This window comes from Scardinius erythrophthalmus, assembly GCF_964197995.2.
Source record: "Scardinius erythrophthalmus genome assembly, chromosome: 7".
In the NCBI taxonomy this organism is placed as follows: Eukaryota; Metazoa; Chordata; class Actinopteri; order Cypriniformes; family Leuciscidae; genus Scardinius; species Scardinius erythrophthalmus.
This window is the reverse complement of record NC_138227.1, coordinates 33,875,597-33,903,042: the sequence shown is the minus strand read 5'-3', so window position 1 is coordinate 33,903,042 and position 27,446 is coordinate 33,875,597. Positions and strand designations below refer to the sequence as shown.

Genomic DNA, 27,446 nt, shown 5'->3' with positions numbered 1-27,446 from the left:
AATTGAACGGCAAACTCTGGCACGATCATCCTCAGAAATTGTTCTTCTGGTCATTGGGAGCGACACTAGCCTTTTGGTCTGTTCGCACAGGGTCAGGGACATTGTTCTAAATGCTCGTGCTCCATCAACTAGGGCGCTGAATCGGAGGTGGAAACTTTTTTTTCAAGTTGGTGTAACGACAAATAAATCCCTAAATGTACTCTATAAGGGATATTCTGGAATTGTTGGGCTGTCGTTGGGCCGATTGTCCTCTACAATAAGGGTTTATGTGGCCACGTTATAAGCTAACAGAGGACTCATAGATGGTTGCTCTATTGGGAAGCATAATTTGGTGGCTGTTTTTTTTTTTTTTTTAAAGGCGCTAACCGCTTAAATCCTCCTTGTAGAATCACAATCTTAATATTGTTCTTAACAATCTTTGCGTCTTTCCATCTGAACCATTGTCATCAGCAGATATTAAATGGCTTTCTTTGAAACTGCTTTTTGACCATTTCTTCTGCAAAACACGTTAATGAATTGCATCCGCTCTCTGGGGCCCCGGAATGTTTAAAGTGGGGTCCAGAAGATTCTAAAGTGACGTTGTGGCCAAACTTGTCTTTTTTCCCCAAGGTATTGTCGATGATATTATCGGCCGATCACTCAGCGATGTGTCAGCAGCTTTATCCTGTGAGATCTCCGTCTTTATGTGGATAGGACACTTCCTGGAGAACTACTTACCAGTTATTTGTTTGTTTTGCAGACGGTAATAAGGGTAACAGACTTGCTAACAGACTTTGGATCGCAGAGTTTATCACAAGCTCTTATGTCTCTGCCCACAGAATCCTGCCTAATCCAGTGAAATCTACTACTCTACGTGCTCAGTAGCAACATCATGGGTGGCATTAATTGAGTTCAACTTGCAGACATTTTCACAGCGGCAACCTAGAGCTCACAGTCCAGCGTTTTCACGCTTCTGTAGACTTAATGTGGTTTCTGCCCCAAACAATTGCTCAATAGCAGTACTGGGTGAAAAAGTGCACCTATAAAAGGAAATCATCAACTGAGACAGATTTTTGAATAAAAATTTAACAATCTCATTTGTTTCTATGTTGTTCTTTTTACATTGCATGTTTGAGTTGTGTTGATTTTATTTTTCGTGGGTGGGGGGGGGGGGGTTAACAGAAGCATTTTCTTTCTTTTGATATATTGCATGTTCAGATATTCAAACCAAAATAATTTGGGGCCCAAGAATATTTTGTGATATTGATAAAAAAAAAAAAAAGCCTGATGAGGAAAGAGTTAATAATTATTATTTGCAGTGGAAAGTTTGGAAAGCACTGGAGGCAGAATTATGCTAAATTTATATGCTCTATTTTTTATGTTTTACATACATGCTATTAATTTATGTTTCCAGTGAAATCAAACTTGAGAGGACTTGAGAGGCCACAACAGGCCTCCTGAGATGTGCAAGATACTATAAAAACACTAGCATGCACTGGTGACTCCACAGTCCAACTAAATCAGCATTCATTTCATTCTAAATAGAGTTCATTACCTGCAATTTTAATGAAGGTGCAGTGATGGTCATTTTAGAGTATTTAACATAAGGTATTTCTAATAATGTTTGTAAAGTTAAAAACAACAACAACAACAACAGTTTTTCTTAGACTGTGTTTAATTATTACTGTGCTAACCATTAATTCAATTGAATGATTATTATATTAGTGATCAGACTTAAGACTTTACAGTTAGGGTCACATTACATGTATAAAACACTGTGGCTAAACATTCTGAGCTGAATGTTTATTTATTTATTTATTTATTTATTTATTTATGGTCTAAAAACATATAAACTTTGTTTGCTCTCTTCCTCAGGTCAATGAAAGTTTTCCTCTTGTAAGGAAAATGGAAAATGGAACATATTTTTACTTCATGTTGTTTGAAAATCTTGGGTGCATAAAATATACTTTCTTCACTTTGGGGTTTATTTTTTACTGTGCTGTCATATTCTTTAATGTTCTTATTATTCTTGTTATAATTCTGGAGAAGACATTGCACAAGCCCATGTACATTTTGATTTCATGCTTGTCCATCAACTCTGTATATGGCACAGCTGGCTTTTTCCCAAGGTTATTGACAGACCTGCTCTATGATGCACATAGAATCTCCTTTGAAGCATGTTTCATACAGAGTTTTGTCATTTACTCATATGCAGCTTTTGAACTTACAATATTGATGTTAATGGCATTTGATAGGTTTGTTGCAATCAGTAAACCTTTGCATTACAACAACATAATTACCACACGGTTTCTAACGTTTCTAATAATTATAGCATGGGTTTATCCATTTACTTTTGTTGGTACTGGTGCTCTTTTGACTGCAAGGTTGACAATCTGTGGTAACAAATTGCTAAAGGTGTACTGCCACAACTATGAAATTGTCAAACTCTCATGTGTGAACATTACTATAATTAATATTTATGGCCTGATTGTAACTATCACAACAATTTTTATCCCTTTGAGTTTTATACTGTATACCTATGTCAGAATTATTATAATTTGTCAAAGAAGCACACGAGAGTTCAGGAGCAAAGCATATAAAACTTGTATTCCACACATGATGATCCTTTTAAATTTCTCAGTTGCACTTTTTTGTGAGCTTACCTTGAGTCGATTTGTGAATGGGGAACTTCCTATAGCGCTGAGTGTTGTCATTTCACTTGAATTTATTGTTATACCACCCTTTGTAAACCCTATTGTTTATGGACTCAACTTTCCTGGTATCCGCAAAAAAATTAGGCATCTTATAAAAGCCTCCAAATAGCCTGCTTTGTTTCTGTTGTAATACTGTAACACAGAAAATCAAGTTTGAAGAAATTTAAAGATAATTGTTCAATCAAGTAGTCACTCACCTTCTAGTTGTGAATGAATTTCAGAATTTCACCTTTCTGAATTCTATACAGATTTCCTTTGACCTCCTCAGTAAATGCATTTTTGTGAAAAATTGTATAAGGGTTTTAGAAACACAATCAGAGAGTATCTTTCTTAATCTACTGAATAAAGGGGCCATCCATATCATATGAGCTCAGATTAATAACTTTATATATAGAATATAAGATTCCATGAAATCTTTTAAAAATGATAGACTATTAGTGTCAGTAATTCTTTATAATTATGTTGTTCAAAAATAAAAATAACTGTCTTTTTTAAACTGGTGTAAAATGTTTACATTTTGTTATTCTGCATCCAAAGCATTACATTGCCAGACTGAACCTGGCTTATTCAGTGGCGTACCGCACATCTCTGAGGCCCCCCCGCAAAGAAGGCGACGGGGCCCCTCCCACCAGCAGTGATGCTATGCCTATCAGTGATGCGCGGGTCAATAAACAGCCCGCACCCGACCGACGTTTTAAACTAACCCGCCCGCAACTCGGACCGCAAAAAAAAGAAAAAGAAAATATTGTACCCGACCCGCTTCCTGACCCGCATTTTTTAAAAGTAGTAAATGCTCTTCGTTGCGTCGTTGGGAATAAGCCTAGGCTATTCTAATTTTGTCAAGAATTATAAAAAATCGTCAATAAGCTCATAATTTGTCTAAATGTTTAGTTTTAACAACAATTTTAAAAAGCTGGCTGTCTATTTGGATGTTTCTGTGCAAGTTCAGCAGACAGTGAGGTCCGGGTTTGTTCCGAGCTCGTGAGCGGAGAGCTGAACCTATTCCGCTCCGCTCACTCATTCCGCAGGGTCGCTCGCTCAACCCAGAATGGCCTGCTGGTTCGAAAATATGTGGAATAACAGACCGTTCTCATACCCAAGGCGTCACTTTTTAACACTTTCAACCATGCTTCAATATCTGACGCTCAAAGCAGCCTTTAGCGTCCATTTGAGATGCATAACCCTACCACAGACCTAAACCTACCCAACCGAAGCGTCACATATGGACGCTAGGGGGCGCTTTGTGCGTCGAATATTGACGCTTCCGAAAGCGTCAGTTACATGACGCCTAAAGCTACCCATAACCGAAGCGTCACATATGGACGCTAGGGGGCGCTTTGAGCGTCAGATATTGAAGCATGGTTGAAAGTGACAAAAAGTGACGCCTTGGATGTGAGAATGTGTTGGGAATAAGGGCTACCTCCGACTAATTATTATTTTTTTTTTTCTAGTCGACTAGTAGTTGTTCATTTAAGCCATTCGTGGACAAATCGCCCCTTTATATTAATTTAATTAGCCTACTTAAATAGGCTATAGCCTATGGATAATAAGCGTTATGACCGCACACATAAAGCTTACCACAAAGAACCGGTTAAACTAAGTAATGATTATGAATGTGTCTAAATTAGCAAGGAGACATTTAATTGTTTAGTAATAAACTGGTGTTTTCTGTGTCGCTGCAAAGATGAAGTTGACAATTCGGACTCGCCATGAACGCCAGAGAGAAATGCACATTTCATTTGGATTAGGCCTACATAATCGGAGAGTAGCCTATTTATTGTGGTTTGAATATTTTCGTTTAAAAGTAGAAAATTGATTGATAAAACATTGATCAAAATTAAGATACAATTTATACAAAACGAAAATCTTTTAAAAAGAGTTTTCAATAAAACAAAACGTCGTCAAAATCATGTTTTACCAAAAACAGCGCCGTTGCTAGGAGGGCGCCAGCGCCTCTGCCTCTCAGCAGCTCTGCCTCGCGAGTGGATGATGATAGCCTTGAAGACGCCTAGCAATGATAGCCTATAGGCCTACATTAGTGGTAGTATACCTTTAGTTAAGTTATACCTTAAGAGTCTTCGTAGCGCGCTAATAGACAATATTTTCGGAAAATGCAGCCCAGGTATGATGCGTCATGGAGATTCCAAAGCGCTCTTCTTTGGTCAGAACCATGGAGAGCGATCGCGGATAGGTCCATCCTATGCACCGAAACTTTTAACAATGCAACAAAATATTTAAAGAGCATCAAGCTATTAAAATCTATATTATGTAGCTTATACGCACGCACAGATAATAACAGCTATATTAGTCAATTTTTTTTTATTAAGTTAAGCAGTGATTGGATAACGTTTTTTTATTTATTTATTTAACGTTTTTAATTTAAGGCCCACCCACAATTGGTCTGGCTTATCCAAAACTGAAATCCTGGCGCCGTGCCTGGTTGGTCGTGCCAGTTTTGTGGCTATCAAATGTGTAAATAGCATCGCAAGAAGTACACATGACAAAACCAGCACTTTGGTTATCATCTTTCATTATTTCGGCAAATGTCTCCCACACTCCCACAGCTTCCACTCCCCAGTCTTCACCTTTTCTCTTGCCGCCTCCATCTCTACCTGCAGACTGAGCTCGTGCGTCATCGTACTTCTTGCCAGTTATTCAGCCAATAAAGTGTAGACCTACGTATTTCATTGAAAATAGTGTCTTGTAATATATAAATTACAAAGGTTTAATTGGCATCTTTATTTCAAACGACTCGACCGACCGCGACCCGAATATCATTACAAATATTTTTGGATGACTCGTAACTGCGGGTGATCTGGTGTGTGAACGCCTTTTAGAAGGGCCTGGGCGGGGCCCTCCAAAGAGGCGGGGCCCCCACGCACCGCGGGGGCTGCGGGGGTGTCCGGTACGCCACTGGGCTTATTTTTATAAATAACGATTCAGGAATCAGTTTTGAGAGGTTCAAACAATAGTTGTCAACATACTTTATATCGACTAATTACAAATCGTGATATTTGGTGTGGTTATATCTATTGTTAATAGAAATAATAATAACAATAAAAGTGATTCAATGCCAGAATACTTACACTATTCTGTTTATAACCAGTTTGCAAAGATGAAACCAGTGTAACATGTATGTTCTGTTTCTATTCAGTTTTAGTGTTTCTGTGTGCCTCAGTTCTTCAATTAATTTGTCTCCATAATCATTAAGTTAAGCAGGTGGCTTGTGTTAAGTTAATGATCTCAGTGTGTGTAAAAAAATCTCATCATTCGTTATCAATGTATATTTAAGTTCCTCTTTAGTTCTCATTCTCTGTCGGGTAGTTGCCGGGTAGTTGCCCGAGTTGCCTTCTCATCAGTGGATTAGCGTTTTTTTTTTTTCAAACATTTCAGATCTTTGCCTTCATCCGTGGCTTTGACGAAGACAAAGAGCCCTTTGTATATTCTTTATCTCCTGTTTATAACAAATAAGTATTCTTAGAGTGTAGACCTTTTTTTCATTTTTGTAGTGATATAGGTCTCAGCACCTAATTAGCTGGCAGAGCGTGGTGAGTGTTTTGATTTCCACAAATAATCTTATAGTTCAGTTTTATTTGTTTCATTGTTCCATAAAAGCAAGTGGGATGCAATAATTTGGTCATGTATGAATCAAATAAAAAAAAATTCTTCTCACTCTCTGTGCTAAATGTGTATAATAGTTATACTAAAATATGTGGATATTTATTACTGTTAAATATTTATTAAGATCTTTCTTAAGATTTTATATTTAGTAGAGGTCCTGGGTAAGATTTGTATGCGCTTCATTTAGCAGAGACTATCTCAACTGTTATAGACTAATATGACCCCATTGAACAACGTGGGATGTGTGCCAAAATCTCTACCCGGGACGAAAGTCCTGAAAATGACCACAACCGGTGATACTATTATCACACTACAGGTAAATGGGACTTTTTCTCCTCTTTATAGATATCCTCATAAATTTCTACCAGATTAATCTTCAGAGAAATACTTTTTGTATTTTTTTGTATAAAAAAAAATATGCAAATGAGGCAATATCTCATTAAATGTGCGTACATATAAACCCTTGAAGCTACAGATTTTCTGAGGTGATCACAATGCTCACAATGACCATGATTATAAGGTCAAGTCAAGTCATCTTCATTTATATAGCGCCTTTAACAATGTAGATTGTTTCAAAGCAGCTTTACAGAGATACTGTAAACGTATAATTTAAGGTAAGATTGTTTTGGCTTTATAGCGGTTCTTTAATAAAGTTATTTTCCAGCTAAAGTTAGTTTTGATTGATTCGCTTCCGTCGCAACGATCATTTGTTATTAAATTAGGGGCCGCCAAGAAGACACCATTCTCTCTACACAAACTTTAAACGCGATCCTGTGAGAAATGCTGATGGCGTTATATGCGCATTAAGAATTGGTTCTATAGTTATGTGCGTTTGAATATATGTGTGCAGGTATGTAATTCCCTACAAACCAAGCCTAAACAAATTACTGGTGTTTCCTTATAGTTTTGATTAAGAATTGTATTTTATTTTATTTTATCAATTCGGGGTAGATACGCAAATTGAGTTCTCTTACGAGAGTCCTCTCGTACTGCGTTTTTTGTAAAAACGCTACGGGAAAACTCTCTTTTCACGAAATACTGAAGCAAAAAATTATCCTAAATTTTCATACATGTAAAGCGCGTTGCAGCAGTACACAGCTATGGCGAGACGGCTTGCTCGCTCATTGGCTGCTCTGCGGCAACTGCATAAGCCTATCGAGCGAGGCCTAAAGTGACGTCAGGCCAATGAGGGCGCTTCGCGCCCTCCTCACCATTTCCCGCCGAGACGGGTGTGGCTAACCTCTATAAAAGGAGCTCGAAAAGGCTGATTCACTTGATTTTAATCTCTTCAGCGAAGCGCACGCATCGCTGGATCACGGAAGCAAGCGTCGTTTGAAGCAAGCACTTCAGCGGGACGAGCCCTCAAAGCCGCTGGCCAACGCCGCCTTCTACAGCCGTACCTGCTGCGCTTTCCGACGCCCATATCCTTTATTGCATATTGCTCTGTTTTGTGTGTGTGTGTGTGTGTTCGCTTGTAACACTCACCCCCTAAAAGAGCTGCGTCTTTTTAAAGAAGCAAGCCCACGACGAGAGCCAACATTGAGACGGAGCTCATGCGAGTACTCGCGCTGGCCGCGGCGAGCCTCGGCCTCGAGTGGTCTGCACCGGAGCCCCCCTCTCGCACCCGGCTGGATGGTAGCTTCCTCCCTGGTGAGCGCACTTCTCCGGAATCAAAGCCCGCTCCTTTTCTTTCTGAGTTACATGAAGAAGTTGCGAAGGCCTGGAACGCGCCCTACTCTGCGCGAACGCGCTCATCTGTCGCCTGCATTTTCCTCGCTGGATAATGCCAAAGGCCGAGGCTACCTTTCACTTCCGCCGGTGGAACAGGCGATAGCGACCCACCTTTGCCCGCCCTCTGCTGGACGGCGGACTAAACCGGTGTTTCTCGACGCCCCGCTGTCTTCCGCTGGCCTTTTTGGTTCCTCTCTCTCCGAGTTCGTGGAGAGATTTACCGAAGTCCAGAAAGCGTCTCAAGCCTTCAAGCACTTACTACCGAAGCGCTCCGGTTCTGCAGCGAGTCGTGATAAACGGACCCCGCGGAGCTCTCAGCCTCAGCCCCCGCCTCCGGCCGCCTCTTCACAGCAGCGACAGCAGCGCAGCTCGAGGCCCCGCTCTCGCTCAAGCGCCCGACGCCCCACTCTGCGCGGGCCGCGGCCGAGGATTGTGGTGAAACCGGAAGCCCCGAAGAAGTCCTAGCACGCCTAGGAAAGCGCAGGTGTGTGAGTCCCGTTGCGGCCGGCCTCTCACCCAAGCGCGCCGCTGTTTCAGTCCCAAGATTTGTGGCTGTTCCAGCGTTTTCTGCAAGGCGCAAGCCCGCACAGTTGCCCGCTTGCCTGCACACAAAAGCCGTTCTCACGGCTACCCAGATATATCCCGAGAAGAGTGTATTTTCTGGTGTCCCGGCCACGGCCGATGGTGCTATAAATGTAGTGTCGATGCCCACTCCTCAGTGCCCATCCCTACACACAAGCACAGCCCTACACTTAGGGCTCGCGCGCATAAAATGCTCAGGCAGACAGCGCACCCAAAGCAGTGAATGTGCCCGCTCCCCGCCCACATTTACTCGCACACATGAGTCCCACGAGACTTTCTCAGTCCTCCCTCACTCAGTTAAGCACTGTAGTAAGGTCGAGGACGAGCGTTCCGCCCGCTGTATTATGCGCGCTCCCTGCCTCAAATGCCACAGGCATAACGCCTATGTTATTGAGCCCCGAAGCGCCTCTGTCGCACGGCGAACAGAGCACGCCCCGTATCCGGCCCTTAGCCAACCATGCAGAAGCATGGGCAGTGCTTCCAGGGGTTTCGGACTGGGTGCTAGGCATTATAAAGAGAGGCTTCTCGCTACAGTTTTGTCGACGCCCTCCCCGCTTCACAGTGCGCGTCGAAATATCGGTGCGCGTCGGTGTCTTTGGAAGTAGCACACCTACTTCGCGCCGAAATATCAAAACTGATAAGCAAAGGGGCGATAGAGCGTGTACCCCGAGCTCAAAGCGAAGGGGGGCTATACAGCAGATACTTTTTGGTCTCCAAAAAGGACGGCGGTATCAGACCCATACTGGATCTAAGGCGGCTGAACAGAGTATTAGTGAAACGCAGTTTCAAAATGCTCACGACCAGGAAAATCCTCGCCCATGTTCGCCGAGAAGACTGGTTCATGTCGATAGATCTGAAGGACGCGTATTTTCAAATACAGATAGCGTCACATCACAGGCGATACTTGAGATTTGCCTTCGAGGGTCAGACATACCAGTATACAGTCCTGCCCTTCGGCTTGTCCCTGGCACCTCGTACATTTACGAAATGCATGGACGCAGCGCTCGCTCCTCTCAGACTCAGAGGCATGCGAGTGCTGAACTATTTGGACGACTGGCTGATCCTAGCTCAATCACGATCACAGCTCGTGGAGCACAGAACCATTTTACTCGATCACCTCGAGAATCTTGGTATCACGGTCAATTGGACAAAGAGCTCACTGAACCCGTCAAACGATTTCGTTTCTGGGTACCGTTCTGGACTCACAGTCTATGACAGCGCGGCTGTCGCCACAGCGCGTGCTGCACATTCAGCGCGCGGCGAGATCATTCCGCTGCGGCGCGACCACCCCGCTCAGGAAGTTTCAAAGGATGCTAGGTCTCATGGCCTCAGCATCACCAGTTCTCCAGCTGGGCTTGCTCCGCATGCGCCCGCTGCAGTTCTGGTTGAAAGCGCCAGTACCGCGCGGAGCGTGGGTGTCCGGTCGGTTACGCCTCAAGATCAATCAGAACTGTGTGACAGCCCTGATACCTTGGCTGGCGGACGACTGGTACCGATCAGGTGTAAGCCTGGGGACTTCCTCGGGAGTGAGGATGGTGTCGACAGACGCATCCACCTCGGGATGGGGAGCGCTGCTCGAGGGCAGACCGTTCTTCGGCCTGTGGTCGGAACGAGAAAAGCTCCAACACATCAACTGCCTAGAAATGCTGGCAGTGCACAACGCGCTGACGCGTTTTTGTCCCCATATCAAGGACCAACACGTCGTAGTCCGTTCGGACAACATGGCCGTGGTGTCCTACATAAATCGCCAGGGCGGTCTGAAATCCACATCCCTGTACAGGCTGGCGAAACGCCTCCTAATATGGGCTCAGCACAACTTACGCTCGCTGAGAGCAGTGCACGTGCCTGGGCTTCAGAATGTGGGCCCAGACAGACTGTCCAGGAACAACATTCCCCCGGGCGAATGGTCTCTACACCCACAAACAGTCCAGCTGTTGTGGGAGAGATTCTGCAGAGCGGAGGTGGACCTATTCGCGTCCCACGAAAACGCTCATTGCCTCATTGCGCTCATTGAGGCTTTATGCCTCAAAGTGGTCAGTTTTCTCCGGCTGGTGTACAGCTCGGAGCCTATCACCCCTCGATTGTGAGGTAACGGAGGTTCTCTCCTTCCTACAGGAGCTGTTGGATAAGGGCAGATCCCCTTCCACGCTCAAAGTTTATGTGGCGGCTATTTCAGCGTTCTCTGGATCAACGCTGGGTCAGTCACTAGGAAGGAACGATTTAGTCATCCGCTTCCTCAGGGGAGCTAGGAGGCTGAATCCACCCAGACCTCCTTCAGTCCCTATGTGGGACCTTTCTACGGTTTTGGCGGCCATGAAAGGTGCCCCTTTCGAGCCTATCCAGTCTATTAGCCTCAAACATTTGTCTTTCAAAACAGTGTTTTTGATGGCTCTCGCTTCAGTGAAGCGCATAGGCGATCTGCACGCGCTCTCCGTGAGCCCAGCGTGCTTAGAGTTTGGCCCTAATGACTCTAAAGTCATACTCAAACCTAAGCATGGCTATGTGCCAAAATCCCTCAACACGCCGTTTCGGGCTCAGGTTATTTCCCTGTCTGCCCTACCAGGATCAAGTGAGGAAGGGTACTCGAGTTTTCTTTGCCCCATTAGGGCTTTAAGAGCTTATGTGTCCCGCTCTGCTGTCTTCAGACAGACAGAGCAGCTCTTTGTCTCGTTCAGTGGACGTTCCAAGGGAATGGCTGTTTCGAAACAGAGTCTATCCAGATGGATAGTTGACGCCATAGCGCTGGCTTATACTGTCAAGGGCATCCAGTGCCCGTTGGGAGTTAGAGCGCACTCCACGAGAGGCGTTGCCTCCTCGTGGGCTTGGTCTAGCGGGATTTCCCTACAGGATATATGTATGGCGGCAGGCTGGGCCTCACCGTCTACATTTATCAGGTTTTATAACCTAGAGGTTCCCGCCTTACAGGCTAAGCTTTTATCGGTGTAGTCGATTCAGCTGTCTAACTAGATCTCTGAAATCGCAGGCGCAACGCGCTACCGACTATCTTTTGGGCAGAATTGTGTAAGACCCACATTTCCCACATTTAGTTCAGGCTCCCTACCCTGTCTATGTGATGTCATATTCGCGTCTGCGGACGTGGCCATATAAGGACAGAGGGAATCCCTTCTTGTCTCTAGACTCTCTCTGTGAGGTCATATTAAGTCTGCGGACGCTACAGTATAGGGAATTAAGGTTTCCCCTCCCTTATTCCCTGACTCTGTGTGAGTCTATCTGGTGATTCTGCACTGTACACCTGGATTAGCTTCCAGTGATCGGTGTTTTTATCCCAGCACGCACGGCGTTTTACAAGGGGTTCCCATAGCGTTTTTACAAAAAACGCAGTACGAGAGGACTCTCGTAAGAGAACGTACTCGGTTACTAACGTAACCTCGGTTCTCTCTAGAAGAGGGAACGAGTACTGCGTTCTCTGCCGTGCGTACGGTTCACTCTGGTTCGCTTCGGCGATCAAAATCAAGTGAATCAGCCTTTTCGAGCTCCTTTTATAGAGGTTAGCCACACCCGTCTCGGCGGGAAATGGCGAGGAGGGGGCGAAGCGCCCTCATTGGCCTGACGTCACTCTAGGCCTCGCTCGATAGGCTTATGCAGTTGCCGCAGAGCAGCCAATGAGCGAGCAAGCCGTCTCGCCATAGCTGTGTACTGCTGCAACGCGCTTTACATGTATGAAAATTAAGGATAATTTTTTGCTTCAGTATTTCGTGAAAAGAGAGTTTTCCCGTAGCGTTTTTACAAAAAACGCAGTACTCGTTCCCTCTTCTAGAGAGAACAGAGGTTACGTTAGTAACCGAGTACGTTTTCCCGACGACGCTTTATCTGTAGAGTGGAAAAGAGATCCTCCATAGGGAGAGACTAGTTGGCACTTCAGCACTGCGTTGTCATCGGGTCCAGGCGAAGGGCCTTCGTCAGATCTGGATACGGCCTGGATCCGGCAGGCTGCAGGAAGACCTCGGGATAAACAAAAGACACTAAAATTAGCCTAGATGCCATTCTTCTCATGATGTAACAAGTACATCAGGATTTATGGGAAGTGTTCCCGGTTCCATCTGACCTAATCTATGCAGCCTAACATTGAATTATAGAAGTCTATAATGTATTATGTGAATGCTAGGTCAAAGAGATGTGTCTTTAATCTAGCTTTGAACTGACAGAGTGTGTCTGCTTCCCGGACAATGTTAGGAAGATTGTTCCAAAGTTTTGGTGCTAAATAGGAAAAGGATCTACCGCCAGCAGTCGATTTTGATATTCTAGGTATTATCAACTGGCCGGAATTCTGAGATCGCAATAGACGTGAAGGACTATAATGCATTAAGAGCTCGCTCAAGTTCTGCGGAGCTAAACCATTTAGTGCTTTGTAAGTAATCAGCAATATTTTAAAATTGATGCGATGTTTAATAGGGAGCCAGTGCAGTTTTAACAGAACTGGGCTAATATGGTCATACTTCTTGGTTCTGGTAAGAACTCGAGCTGCTGTGTTTTGAACTAGCTGTAGTTTGTTTATTAAGCGTGCAGGGCAACCACCCAGTAGAGCATTACAATAATCTAGCCTTGATGTCATGAAAGCATGAACTAATTGTTCCGCATTTGTCAATGAGAGCATAGGACGTAATTAAGATAAATTTTTAAGATGGAAAAATGCGGTTTTACAGATACTAGACACGTGACTTTCAAATGAAAGATTGGTATAAAAGAGCACACCCAGGTTCCTAACCGACGACGAAGACTTGACAGAGCAGCCATCAAGTGTTAGACGGTATTCTAGGTTATTATGTGAGGAAGTTTTTTGTCCAATAATTAGAATCTCTGTTTTTTTAAGGTCATAGAAGAGTGTAAGGAATTGCCAGTTATTTATTAACCTAAACTTTAAAAGCTTACACTTCCTACATGTTCTAAATATTGCTGTCATCACGTCATCACCTCCAACTTTTTTTTCAACAAAAGTTTACTTGGTAGCCATAGCGACCTGAGGTCATAGCAGAGCACATGGCTGTCAAGCAAGATGACTTGTGAGATCAAGAAAAGTAAGGAAATCTACTGTTTATTCTTTGTGTTGGCCAGTACACTTTCGTGTCATTATCATATGAGTTGTAATTTTGTGCATTTAAATAATTATAATTAATTTGTAATTTATATTTAATTTGGTGTGTATTGTACCTAGCTAACTACAGTTTGTTTGCTAATGGGGAAAATGTCATCACCAGTAGATCACAAATTGTGATCACATAGTCTCAGACAAGTTTATGAAGTTACAGTGTCTTCATGTCATGAAGTTATTCCTCACAAAGAACAGATAAGTTGGTACATACCAATTACTCGTATTTGAAACCTTATTTTACAAAATTCCAAAAGATGTGGAGAGAGTGAGAGAACAACTTATCCATCCAGTGTCACATAGATGATACTTCACTGAACTGGGCTACAGCGGGAAACATGGTGAGATAAGCTTTAATTAATTCATTTCAATTTATTTGTGGATTATGGGGGTTAAAGGGATACTTGGAATTTAGCATTAAGCTTTGTATTAGTAGAAAACCTGTAGTATTTTCGAATTATATTATTTATAATATTATATATATATTATATTTATATTATATATTATATTTTTTTGTCTGGAAAAAATCCTCAGATGACGCAAAAATCGTCATTTTGCGTCATCTGAGGATTTTTTGGCCAGAGGCTAAAGACTACAGCCAGTAGTAGGGGCTGTCCCACATGTTTTCAACCCGCCCATAGAGGGTGGGATCTCACTCACAGAATGTACACATAGTGTCAGCCATCTTTCTTTGGAATCTAAGCTAGCAGGTTCTTGTTCTGTGGAGAAAGCTGAGTAGTAGCGGTTACCATCCTCTTTTTCCCAGACATGTCCGGCCGTCGAGATCGTCCAAAATGTCTGGGATTCAGCTTTTGCTTTCTGTGGTCGCCATTCATTGTTTACATCCACACCTTTTATTTCAATCTAACTGAATTCATTCCAATTGGTGAATCTGAATGTAGTGTTTACATGAATACTAAACAAGTGATCGGTTGATGTGCGTTTTAACATTGCTAAGAAAATTCCCGCTCCTCCGTGAGAGATACGAGACCGGTGAGTCTCACAGGCGCTCATCAGTAATCACGCCACCGGCCTCGCGTCATTCTCCCGCGGCCCTCAGCCTCGTCCTGCTCGCCACAGTAAACATGAGGAATGGCGACTGTAGAACGCAAAAGCTGAATCCCGGACATTTTGGGCGATCTCAAAATCCCGGTCAGACTCGTCATGGAAACTCACTAGTAGCCTAGCGCTTAGGCGTGGCTTGGGAGTGGCCTCCTAGGGCAGCGAAGCAAGTGCATTCTGGGAGTTGTTGTCTTTCATCCACATAAGCCAAAAATACATTTTCTGGCTATTAGAGCCCGACCGATATATCGGCGGGCCGATATTATTTATAATGGCAGATAAATTAATATTTAAAAAATAAAATAAAAGCAGCTAGGGCTGGACCCGAATATTCGAATATTCGTTCGGTGGGTTGGTATTAGATTAGAAAATTTGACATTTGAATATTCTTTTTTTTTTTTTTTTTTTTGCACACCTGGGATCCCCCGCGAAACGGTTCTCATTCGCCTTGAATAAGGCCGGCGACACACTGGCTGCGTGGCGTCTCAGCTGCATGGCGTGTCCGTTTTTATTTCGGCTCCCATGTTAACAGGTTGGAGTTTGCACACTGCCTGTGTGAGACACGCGTCTCAAATGCGGCTCGAGCCACGCGGAAAACGTGTGCATGCTAGAAATAGAACCGACGCGGTGTTCCAGCAACTGGACTGTTCTCTTGCTAGAGCGCAGAACAGCGGAGTTTGTATGGACCGAAGTGCATGCCTGAGCTTGTGTTTTGGGTTAAGCTGCGTTGCTTTGACATTGTGGAAAATAGAATAATAGTAGAAACAAAATGTATTAGCCTTTTTACCCCTTATTATCAATCTAAATTAATCTCGTTTTTAATTTAACTTAATTTCGTTTTTCTTTATTTAAAATTCGTTTTTCTTTATTTAAATTTCGTTTTTTCTTTATTTAAATTTCGTTTTTTCTTTATTTAAATTTCGTTTTCCTTTATTTAAATTTCGTTTTTCTTTATTTAAATCTCGTTTCTCTTTATTTAAATCTACCCTTTACTGTGTCAGTAATTTCTTAGTCAGAAAAATATTAGACTACCTTAAAAGTATTGCTTAATTTATAAGACGTGTGCGTTTTATATCACTGCAGTGTCCGTTCTCGGAGCATAAGCCCTGCCCGCGTGAGGTGCACCGCTTCTGTGGCGTCTCGCGTGTCCATCTATAGGCTATTGCACCAAATGCGACACTACACTCCCTTGTGAAGTCGATTGGATGAACGGTTCTCGAAGTAATCAAAATGCAAACGGACATTTGACAGATGCTTTTATCAAAAGCGACTTACATTGCATTTCAAGGTACACATTTAAAATCTTATCAGTTCTTGCTTTGAACCCATGACCACACACACACACACACACACACACACACACACACACACACGGAATGACCTTTGTCTTGTTTAATAATAATACAAATGATGATGATAATAATATCATCATCATTGATTTTTTTTTAATTATTACTGCCAATATTAATAATAATAGTTTTTTTTTTTTTTTTGTTCAAAGGTTGTTTTCATATCTTAAGTTTGTATTTTTATATATTATATTTATCAGAACTGTTCATGTTTTGTTACGCGTTTCTGGATTTTTAAAAAAAATATATATCGGCCGATATATCGGAATATCGGATTTTTAAATCACCAAATATTTGTATCGGTATCGGCCTTAAAAATCCTTTATCGGTCGGGCACTACTGGCTATTCTCAGTCTAGAAAGCTCCAAATTCAAAAATAATGTCACATTTCTTCTACATAAATGACCCATTTTAAATACACATTCATCTTTCCAGAGGTGAAGTATCCCTTTAAGGTAACTTTTGTTTGCAACTTTTGTCTCCGTCTTACAGAGAGTGCAATACAAATGGCGGAAACATTCTTGGTCAAATGTCTCAAACCATCAACAGACATGGAGACATTTGACCAACTGCGCATTGCTGCGTAAAGTAATGCCCTTTAAGATGGACTTTTTATGCAAGAAAACATACAAAAGGCCTATTATCAACAGCAGCTTTGGGTCCAAGCACCATTTACAGACGCCACCTCGATCTTAAGTGCAGATGCTTCTGGTTTTGTAAGAAAGGGCAGTTTAGTCCCTGAGATTGCAATGTCAAAACCTGAAGGTTTGCCAGATCCCTGCTCGTGTGGCAAGTGTGCACACAAGAATGGGTGTCCCTGTCGGGTAGTTGGTATCCGTTGTTGCAAGTACAATAGTTTTACAATAGGCAATAGTTGTAAAAATCCTAAAACTGAATGAGCTCTCATCATCATCCTCATACCTGGAATCTGTTGTGACAGTTTTACCTTGCAACACAGCGAATAAACCTGTTGTTTTGTATTTATCACTTTAAGTTAACATTCCAATTATAAATATAGCTGCAAGCAGCAATACGGGGCCAAGCCCTGCAAGGCACAGCAAGCAGACAAAATACAGCAATCTACAAGTACTGTAAGCACAGCAGCGCAGCAAGCATTTAAGCAACAACAGCAGTGCGGAGCCAGAAGAACAAAAAGAGCAGAAATTGAATATACATGTAAATGTACACCAAGCACAGCAGTGCAGCGAGCATTTACGCACCAACAGCAGTGCTGAGCCAGAAGGAATTGAAATGACAACTTTATACAAAATTTTAAAGTTGCCCTACACAGGACTCGAACCCACAACCATATTGGTTAAGGATTCATGACACATGGTTTAGCACATTGCGCCACTCAGAGGATGTACAATCACAGACTGCAGAGGAGAGGCTTAAGTGTAAGAATGAGCACACAAAAGCAAGTTAACCAGATTAGCATGCTAAGCTAACTTAATGCTAATGTAGCTTATGATGTGGTACATCCAATCCTGGCAAAATAGATATCCTCAGATTCGACATGATGCAAGGAATCGATAGACACCAATTTTATGATTTTGTGACAAACTGTTCACAAGTTACAGCCTCTGAACCAATTATGGGTCGACCTCATTAAGTTTGCGACATCATAACTTTTTTTTTTCAGTATAGCAAAAAAATCGGGGACAGTACTTTTATGCGGCTCAGTCCGAAGATCATTTGAGTACATGTTTGGACAAGATTAGACCAATTTTGAAGGAGGAGAAGCGAAAAAACTGTTTTACATTCGCTCAAATATGGCGGCCAGTCACATTGTTGAAAAATAACATATGAGATATCGTTGAAATCAGCATAAGCCAAGGAATATATTGACAAAAAGAAATCAAATTTCAAGCAATGTTAGCAAAAGTTATAAGCGTTTTTAAAAAAAACAATGATATCTATGGAACACTAGGTGGCGCTGTGATCAAACTTATCAGGTACCTTTGGGCCATGCTAATGACAATCCATACCAAATTTGGTGAAGAAATTTCAAATAGTTTAAAAGATATTGCAAATTATGACAAAATTTAAAATGGCGGACACGTGGTACTTCCCATCATGGCAAAATCGATATCCACGGATTCGTTATGACCCAAGGAATCGATAGACACCAAGTTTATAATTTTCTGACAAACTGTTCACAAGTTATTGGCCAAAATATGCATTTTCCATATCTCATGACCCGTAGGTGGCGCTGTTCCCAACTTTGCCATGGAACCTCAGATCATGCTTCCGATGAAGTGTACCAATTTTCGTTTCGATTGATCAAAGTTTGGCCGAACTATAGCTTCTGAACCAATTTTGGGTCGACCTCATTAAGTTTGCGACATCATAACTTTTTTTTTCCAGTATAGCAAAAAAATCGGGGACAGTACTTTTATGCGGCTCAGTCCAAAGATCATTTGAGCACATGTTTGGACAAAATTAGACCAATTTTGAAGGGGGAGTAGCAAAAAAACTGCATACTGTACTTTTCAAAATGGCCACTACTGTAATGGGCGGAGTCTTAATGTAAGATATTGGTTCTGATCAGCATGATGAGATGAATCAGGTGTACTTAGTTTCATTTTTCTAGATCAAAGGGTTCAAAAGTACTAACCATTTCAATGTTGATTTTTTTAACTGCTGGTGGCGCTATAGAGTTGGTCCTAGAGACTCAAAAATTGCTACATTTACTATTCATGGCCATCACTACAAGTGTGCCAAATTTCATCATTTTCCTATGTATGGTTCATAGGGCTACCATAGACTTCCATTGGCGGAAGAAGAAGAAGAAGAAGAATAATAATAATAATAAGAAGAAAACTAACAGATACAATAGGTGCCTTAGCCCCTTCGGGGCTTGGCCCCTAATAATAAGAAAACTAACAGATACAATAGGTGCCTTAGCCCCTTCGGGGCTTGGCCCCTAATAATAGCAAGGTTGGATATAAAATGTCTGTATATTAATCAAATGCTTGTTTTCTTTCTTTTAAAAAAGTCCCTTGTTTGTATACAATTGTATTTATAATTTTCCATTCAATACAGCACAAAACAGGAAATTCCCCACTTTCTTGCTGATTTCATTTTTTTATTTCTTCGCAGTGTACCGAACACATCTACATCCATTATCGCTGCGCAAAAAGCAGAAACTTGCATACCGGCGCGATAGCGAGAGATTGTACGGTAGTTCACGTTGACCAAAACACACAAGAAAAAGCGTTTTGGAAAAAAAAACATTTTCAGCAATCACAGACATTCGCATTCGGACGGGATTAGATTTCTCTGAGGACCGCCGAGTTTGACGAAAAACAGTAGGTAATTTGCTCTGGAATTTTTACAGAGGTCGTGTGAGAAAAAGACAGACATGGCAGATTCTGACAGGATTAAAATCTCAAAGTACGTCTGTGAAACAGAAATTTCTCTAACGACCCCCTGTGAAACTAGTCCCGTCCGAATAGGGCTTTACACAACATGGTCATTGTGAACATTGTGATTACCTCAGGAAATCTGTAGCTTCAAAAATGTATATGTACACATATTTAATGAGATAGCCTATTGCCTAATTTGCATTTTATTTTATTTTTAAGACAAAGTGTAATACAAAAAGTATTTCTCTTAATATGAAGATTAAAAAAGTCCCATTCACCTGTAGTGTGATAATAGTGTCACCGGTTGTGGTCATTTTCAGGACTTTCGTCCCGGGTAGAGATTTTGGCACACATCCCACATTGTTCAATGGGGTCATATTAGTCTATAACAGTTGAGATATTCTCTGCTAAATGAAGCACATACAAATCTTACCCAGGACCTAGACTAATTGAGATAATTCCCAAGTTCCCATTTGAAAGGAATTGTCTCGGGTTACAAATATAACTATGGTTCCCTGAGTAGGGGAACGAGACACTGTGCCTGGAAGACGCTATCATCGTGCCCGATGTCTGAACCATGTGTCTAAACATGACAATCTCAATGGCCCATGACGTCATTGCCGATGTGACTGAGTATAAGATGGCACCTGTAGTACACGTCATCAACTTTTTTGTGTGAAGGAGACGTGGGCAGGCATACCTGAGGCATGGCAACTAAACACAGTGTATTGTTCTCCTTCTCAGGGAACGAAAAGGACAAGATCCCTTTCAAATGGGAACTTGCACTGCATCTTGAAGATGCTATGTGGAACAAATGCTGAGGGAGTGACTGCCACATCAGCTGTTTTGAAGCACTACCACAATAAGCAGAAACATAATGACTCAACTGCCAGAGTCAAACAACTCCCCTAAAGGCGGGCGTACACGGTGCGATTTTTGCTGTTTTACAAGCTCGCAGATGATCGCGTTTAAATCTGTGATGCTCGTATGGCCGCGGCTCGCAGCGTGTGAGAGGAGTTACGAGCCGAGCCGAGCACGTTAAGAGCACCTCCCGATAATTTTTAAACATGATTAAAAAATTCGGGGAGTCAGCCCGATTTTCACCAGCGTATAGGCTGTCCCCTATTGCCAAATCATACACAACAACGTCACAGGCTAGATCGATGGGGCTATACGCTGATTTCATGCAGCCGTTATTTTGAAATTGAAAGCGAGGCTCCGGTGGGAAGAAAACCGGAAGTGTCGCCTTTAATCACAGGAGAGTCGTGAATGCGATGGCGTATTGTTGTGTTTAATGATGTTGTGTCAATTCTAAAACTCTACATACATTTCTTTCATACTTTAGACTATATACAGTGAAATTCATTTATAAATAAAATAATTTTTTATATATAATTCAGAAAGTAAAAAAAGAGGAATGAACTATATACATATCCTATATTGGATATTAACATCCAATAGTGTAAATCGCGGCAGCAGCTTGAGGTTGGTAGTTCAAGGCATTGTTGTTTATCTTTACTTCCGGGGTTCTTCCCACCGGAGCCTCACTTTCGATTTCAAAATGGCAGCTGCGTGAAATCAGCGTATAGCTCAGTGGCAGCAACCATACAGCGTGCGCATACACTGTCACACACACACACACACACACACACACTCTCTCTCTCTCTCTCTCTCTCTCTCTCTCTCTCTCTCTCTCTCTCTCTCTCTCTCTCTCTCTCTCTCTCTCTCTCTCTCTCTCTCTCTCTCTATTTATGTTGTTTATGTTGAACAAATCATTTGAACACACATTTCTGTCATGAAGCTATAAATTAGTTGCTTGCAACATTGAAACCTCTGGGGCCTCATTTATAAACGTTGCGTACGCACAAAAGAAGGCGTACGCAGCTCTCTACGTAATAATTGGTATTTATAAAAAGCAAACTTGACGGGAAAATGTGCGGTCCTTCTCGCATACTCTGACCCAGGCGTACGCACAAAAACGGGTGAAATGAGAAATGGCGACACCGTTGGCAGATGGAAGAAACACGTGAAAGTGTGTGAAACTGTAGACCGTTGTGTAAAAGAAATGTCAATACTGCCTCTCATAAATAACACGAAGACTTCACAAAGCAAGTCTTAGGCTACAATTAACAGCCACGAACACCCGTTTGATCGATCTGCAGTCTAAAACAAACAAAATCAAACGAAAATTACAGCAGAAATGCAAATTAACACATATTTGCAAAAAGAAAAGTGAAATATGTTCTGCAATAATATTGGCATGTTATGCATTTCATCCTCGTAGCTTGTCAGACGCAATCAAATGGATGGTAATAAAATGCTCCCGTATCCCTTTTCCTCCACCCGTGGCAGACACACTCTGGCGATGGAGCGCTAGACTCTTTTTCTTTTTTTGTCCGACGACTTTGATGTCCGACCATTTCTTTTTTATTTTGGCCACGGTCCGAGGTTGTGAGGCTGCAGCATTATCGGCGTCTGCAACCTTTTGCCACTCAAGTGCTTTTTTGGCATTAGTAATGCCCACACTGTGCCCTCCAAACAACATTTTACTTCTCTTTTCCACCTCGCCAACGATAATTTCTACTTCACATTGAGTGAAGTTACGTTTCTTGGTTTTCCTCTCTGTGTTTGCCATGATTTCGCAATCGATCACGCCCATAGTTGCCCATAAATAGTCCGTGAAACGCCCAAAAGTTAATATTCATCGTCGATTAATATTAACTTTTGGGCGTTTCACGGACTATTTATGGGCAACTATGGGCGTGACATAAAGCCGCAAAAGCTGCGCTATATTTAGAATTGATTGTGATTTATTAAGGGAAAACTGCTTAGGATGTGCGTGCGCCGTGCGCACGGTTTTATAAATCCGAATATTTCTGTGCGTACGCACGTCCTATGTTTCATCCGTATGCCACTTCTGACGCAAATCCTACGCAAACTTTTATAAATGAGGCCCCAGGTCCTCTATAGGCTGAAGGCCTACAACATAACACAGCTGATGGATTTCATAACCACCAGGCTAGAGGCCTACTATTGCCGGAGGCTCATCGACGCAGCAAATAATAGAATAAAGTTGAAGTCGAAAGGGGACACAAGAAGAACCAATGTATGAAATTGTTACATGGTCTATTATTGCCATTTAATTCTCATATGATGTATGCTATGATTTAAAAAAAAAAATGTTATGTCCCCTTTGATGTGAAACTGTAGGAGGATGAGGTGAACTTCATGGTTGATACCCAACAGCTGCAGGACAAAGACCGCAAACTCACACCAGCTGCCAGGAAGACATTTTATGAAATTTCCACATGTATCTGGTCCATAACTTTGCCTGTGTTGTGGCAAATTTTGTTGTCCCTTGTTCTATGGTGAGGCACATCTCTAAGACAGGGCTATGGGTCAGTTTACACCAGATTTGCCCTCCATCAAATGCTTTATGGGTTTAGATACAGTATAGCAAGTAGGGGTGCAACGGTACAGATAGCCCACGGTACGGTCCGTACCTCGGTTTTTGGGCCACGGTCTCGGTTCGGTTTCGGTACATGTTTTGTGCAGAAAGAGACTGCTATTTCATCCCAAAAATATGTTTTATTTTTCTCATGAGCATAAACAGAATGTCACAGTAGGAAGAACATCAATGTATGGAATAAATTAACACTCTAGTCTGTACTGAACAACACTAAGTAATACAACCTCTTCAACTATCACTTATATGAAATACAAAATGTAAACAAACACACTTCAAAATATTCAAGTGGATCCCAATTCCAAACCTTGGTAACTGGTATATGAAGTGATCAATGTGAAAGAAAAAGTGCACTTTTACCACTTTTGCCTAGCGTTTTCTACGCGTTTTTAGGCGCGATATGTGAACGGCGCCTAAAGCAAAAACTAAAAGGATCAGCGCGAACTCAATGGCAAAACCGAAGTCCCGCGGGACACGAGGGTAGATTGTACCGTGCAGGGCTGACCGAACAGTCCGGGATTTTACCGTGTACCGTTGCATCCCTAATAGCAAGTAATAACCTCTTCCTCTGCCCTACAAAGGAAAGAACAACATACCAGGCCAGTGGTACATGGGAATGACTGAAGATCTAACTGCAGACCAGTCTGTCACAGGTAAATAACTTGGAATGAAAATGCGGTTCATTTGACAATCAGCCATAGTTTCATAAAAAAATAATAATAATTCTTTTAAATTTGAAATTTAATTTTTTATTTAGATCCCCTTTGTGCAGCTGCAGCGGAGAGCCCAGAAAGCCCAGGAGTGGACGAGGCTGGCGATAGTGATGACTGCTCAGCTGGTGAGGGCTCATCCGAACAATCCAACAGGCAGAGGTGGGCAGAAATCAAATTAAAAGTGTTTTTAATGTTATGTGGTTTTTTACCTAAACAGAACATCAGAGAAATAATAAAAATAAGTGGGAGAGAGATGGATGGGCTAGGCTTGCTCTGATAGTGACTTTCAGGTCATCTTTATTGTTGGGTGAGCTGTAACTCATCTCCCTCACCTCACGACATTATCGCATAGATGTAGTTCAGGTCAGGTGAGTTTACTGGCTAGTGTAGGCAAGAGAGAGAGACGGGGGGATGTGGGTGTTGTTGCATTCCCTGTTTGGGGGCATAAAAGGTATGCGTTAATGTGTGTGTGTGTGTGTGTGTGTGTGTGTGTGTTTGTTTGCGGTGACAGAAATTATGTCTGTTTGAGGGGCAGTGGTGATTCTCACACACTCACTCGCACACTCTCTCACACACTTGCACACACACACACAGACACACACACACACACACACACACACACACACACACACTCACTCACACACACACACACACACACACACTCACACCAGAAGTTACTACCTTAAAGGATTAGTTCATCCTCAAAAATGTTTTGCTGATAATTGACTCATCCAAGATATCCATGGCTTTCTTTCTTCAACTGAAAAGAAATTAAGGTTTTTGAGGAAAACATTCCAGGATTTATAATGGTCTTCATTGGCAACCAGCTATACAAATGTTCAAAGAAGGTTCAAACGTCTGTCTCAATGCAGCTTCAAATGCTCGACACAATCCCAGTCAAGAAATAAGGGTCTTATCCAGTGAAACGATCACTTATTTTCATAAAAAAAAAATCAATTATATACTTTAACCACAAATGCCTGTCTTGTACCATCTCTGAGATGTGCCACGCATTGCGTCATCACGTTGGAAAGGTCACGAGTCACGCCATCAAGTTATTTGTGTGTGTACTCTGGTTCAAAAAAGTAGGAAAGGGTGAAAAACTCCATCTCATTTTCTCCTCCAACTTCAAAATTGTCCGACATCTTTTGTTTTATTTATTTCATTTAAAAAAATTGTGACCTTTCCAACATGATGACGGAATACATGGCGCATCTCAGAGATGGTAAAAGATTTTTTTTTTGTGGGCATTTGTGGTTTAAAAGTATATATATATATATTTTTTTTGTGAAAATAACCAATCATTTCGCTGGATAATACCCTTATTTCTCGACCGGGATCGTGTAGAGACTTTGAAGCTGTATTGTGACCGACATTTGAACCTTCTCTGAACATTCGAATAGCTGGATGCAATTGAAGTCAATTCTGTGTAGAAAAATTCTGGAATGTTTTCCTCAAAAGCCTTAATTTTTTTTCTACTGAAGAAAAAAAGACACTGGGGTGAGTAAATTATCAGCAAAACATTGTTTGGAGGTGAACTAATCCTTTAAGAAGTTACTACACACACAGACACACACACACCAGAAGTTACTACCATTTACACACACACCATCACAAAAAATTTACTTGTTACTAGTAACCATTAACCAATACTTGTTGATGTATTTTGTTGTGCCCATTGTCAGCAGGCTGGAAATTCGGGTCAGGGGGATGATGGAGGGCCTTGTTCGAAAATTACAGGCTGAGCCTGACTTGTACAAGGCTCCCATGGAGAAGATGCTGGCATCTTATGACAGACTGACTACCGACAGCCAGCTAATCTCTGCACTGGCCACATTTGGCCGGCAAAGTGCATCTGCCGGATCAGGTGCTTGGAAGATGGCAAGAAGGGGCATGCAAATGAGCACAAAAATTGGAGTGCAGCCGACAGCAGTGGCTCGTCGGAAAACGCCACTTGGAGGCAGACGTGCCCTCATTACTGGGCGACCAACAAAAAGCTCGAGACGAGAGCACAGCTACGGAAGGGCAAGGGGCAATTCACTTCCGAAAAGGCAGGCACCACATAGACTATCGCAGTGTGTCACTGACTGTGTTGCACTTGCCAAAAAACATAGTAAATAGAAAAGTTATTTTTTTTTCTTTTCTTTTTTTTTTCTTGTTTAAATTTGACAAACTTGACAAACAGATTACTTGCAGTTACTGTTAGTTTACTGGAATTGTTTATTAGCCAACTGGCAGATGATACAGCATTGTTTCTAAGAGATATCTCTCAGATCCCAATTGCTTTAACCTCTCTTCAGTCTTTCTCTAATGCATCTGGCCTTTTGCTTAATATTAATAAATGCGAATTACTCCCGATAAAAAAATGTGCTGCAACTTTAACATTCCCATCAAAGAAAGTGTCACCTATTTAGGAATAAAAATAATAAAAGATACTAAACTGAGATGTCAGATGAATTTTAGATCAGTTGTGGAGAAAACACACAAAAAATGTAACCTATGGTTGTTAAGAGATCTATCTTTGAAAGGCAGAACTCTGCTTACTAAAGCAGAAGGGATTTCCCGCTTATCCTATGCTGCTCAGTTTTATTTGTGGATAAATCTACTTGCAAGTTGATTGATGTAATGTTGCTCAAATTTCTTTGGAAAAATAAAACTCATATTAGAAAATCAGTTATTTTGAATTCTTATAATAAAGGTGGCTTAAATTTCATTGAGTTTGATTCTCTTAACAATACCTTAAAAATTAATTGGCTTAAACGTTTCCTTCACAATCAATCTTCTATTTGGAGTATAATCCCAAGATATATCTTTTATCAATTAGGAGGTATACATTTTCTTTTAATGTGCAATTATTCAGTTAATAAACTTCCTGTCAAGCTTTTCAATTATCATCAGCAGAAACCTTTCTAATTAAGGTCACATTTTTTTATCGGGAGTAATTCGCATTTATTAATATTAAGCAAAAGGCCAGATGCATTAGAGAAAGACTGAAGAGAGGTTAAAGCAATTGGGATCTGAGAGATATCTCTTAAAAACAATGCTGTATCATCTGCCAGTTGGCTAATAAACAATTCCAGTACTAGTAAACTAACAGTAACTGCAAGTGGTCTGTTTGTCAAGTTTGTCAAATTTAAACAAGAAAAAAAAAAAAAAAAAACTTTTCTATTGAAAGGTCATTATTTTTGGACCCTGTTACTTCAATTACTTCCTCCATTTCTTATTGGAATAACCTTTTTGATGATATTAAATGGTCATATGTTTGGTCACTTCCTCAGAAATTCTTTCTAACAAATAAAGTTAAAGAAATATCCTATAAAATTATTCAAAGATTTTATCCAGTTAAATACTTTTTAAAGAAATTTAGAAGTGATATTGATACTTCCTGCTCTTTTTGTGAAGCTTCTTCTGAAACTGTTGATCATTTGTTTTGGGAATGTCCTTTTGCTCGGTCTTTCTGGAATAATATTGATGCTCTGATTGTCCAAAAGGTTTTTTGTCATTTTTCTTAGACACATTCTTTTTGGGTTTTATGTCAAAGACAAGAATCTAATTAATCCAAGTTTTTGTATTTACCTTCTTTTATATATTGGAAAGTTTCATATCCATAAATGTAAATATATGAAAAGTAAACCCCACTTTAGCTTTTTCAAAGAAGAATTGAAGATGTATTTAAATACAATTTCAACTTCTGTTAACAAGAAAGCAATGAAAACAACCAGAATTTGTGCCATGTTTAATATAAGTCAATAAC

At 41.4% G+C, this 27,446-nt stretch overlaps 1 protein-coding gene across 1 annotated transcript; it reads left to right on the top strand.

Annotated features, from left to right (window-relative positions):
* Nucleotides 1-1,884: 1,884 nt before the first annotated feature.
* LOC308693813 (olfactory receptor 51I2-like) lies at nt 1,885-2,802 on the top strand (the record flags this gene model as incomplete). The annotated part of the gene is made up of 1 exon (XM_081370908.1): nt 1,885-2,802. One exon carries the CDS (start codon nt 1,885-1,887, stop codon nt 2,800-2,802), a length of 918 nt encoding a protein of 305 aa, XP_081227034.1.
* Between the last annotated feature and the right edge of the window lie 24,644 nt (nt 2,803-27,446).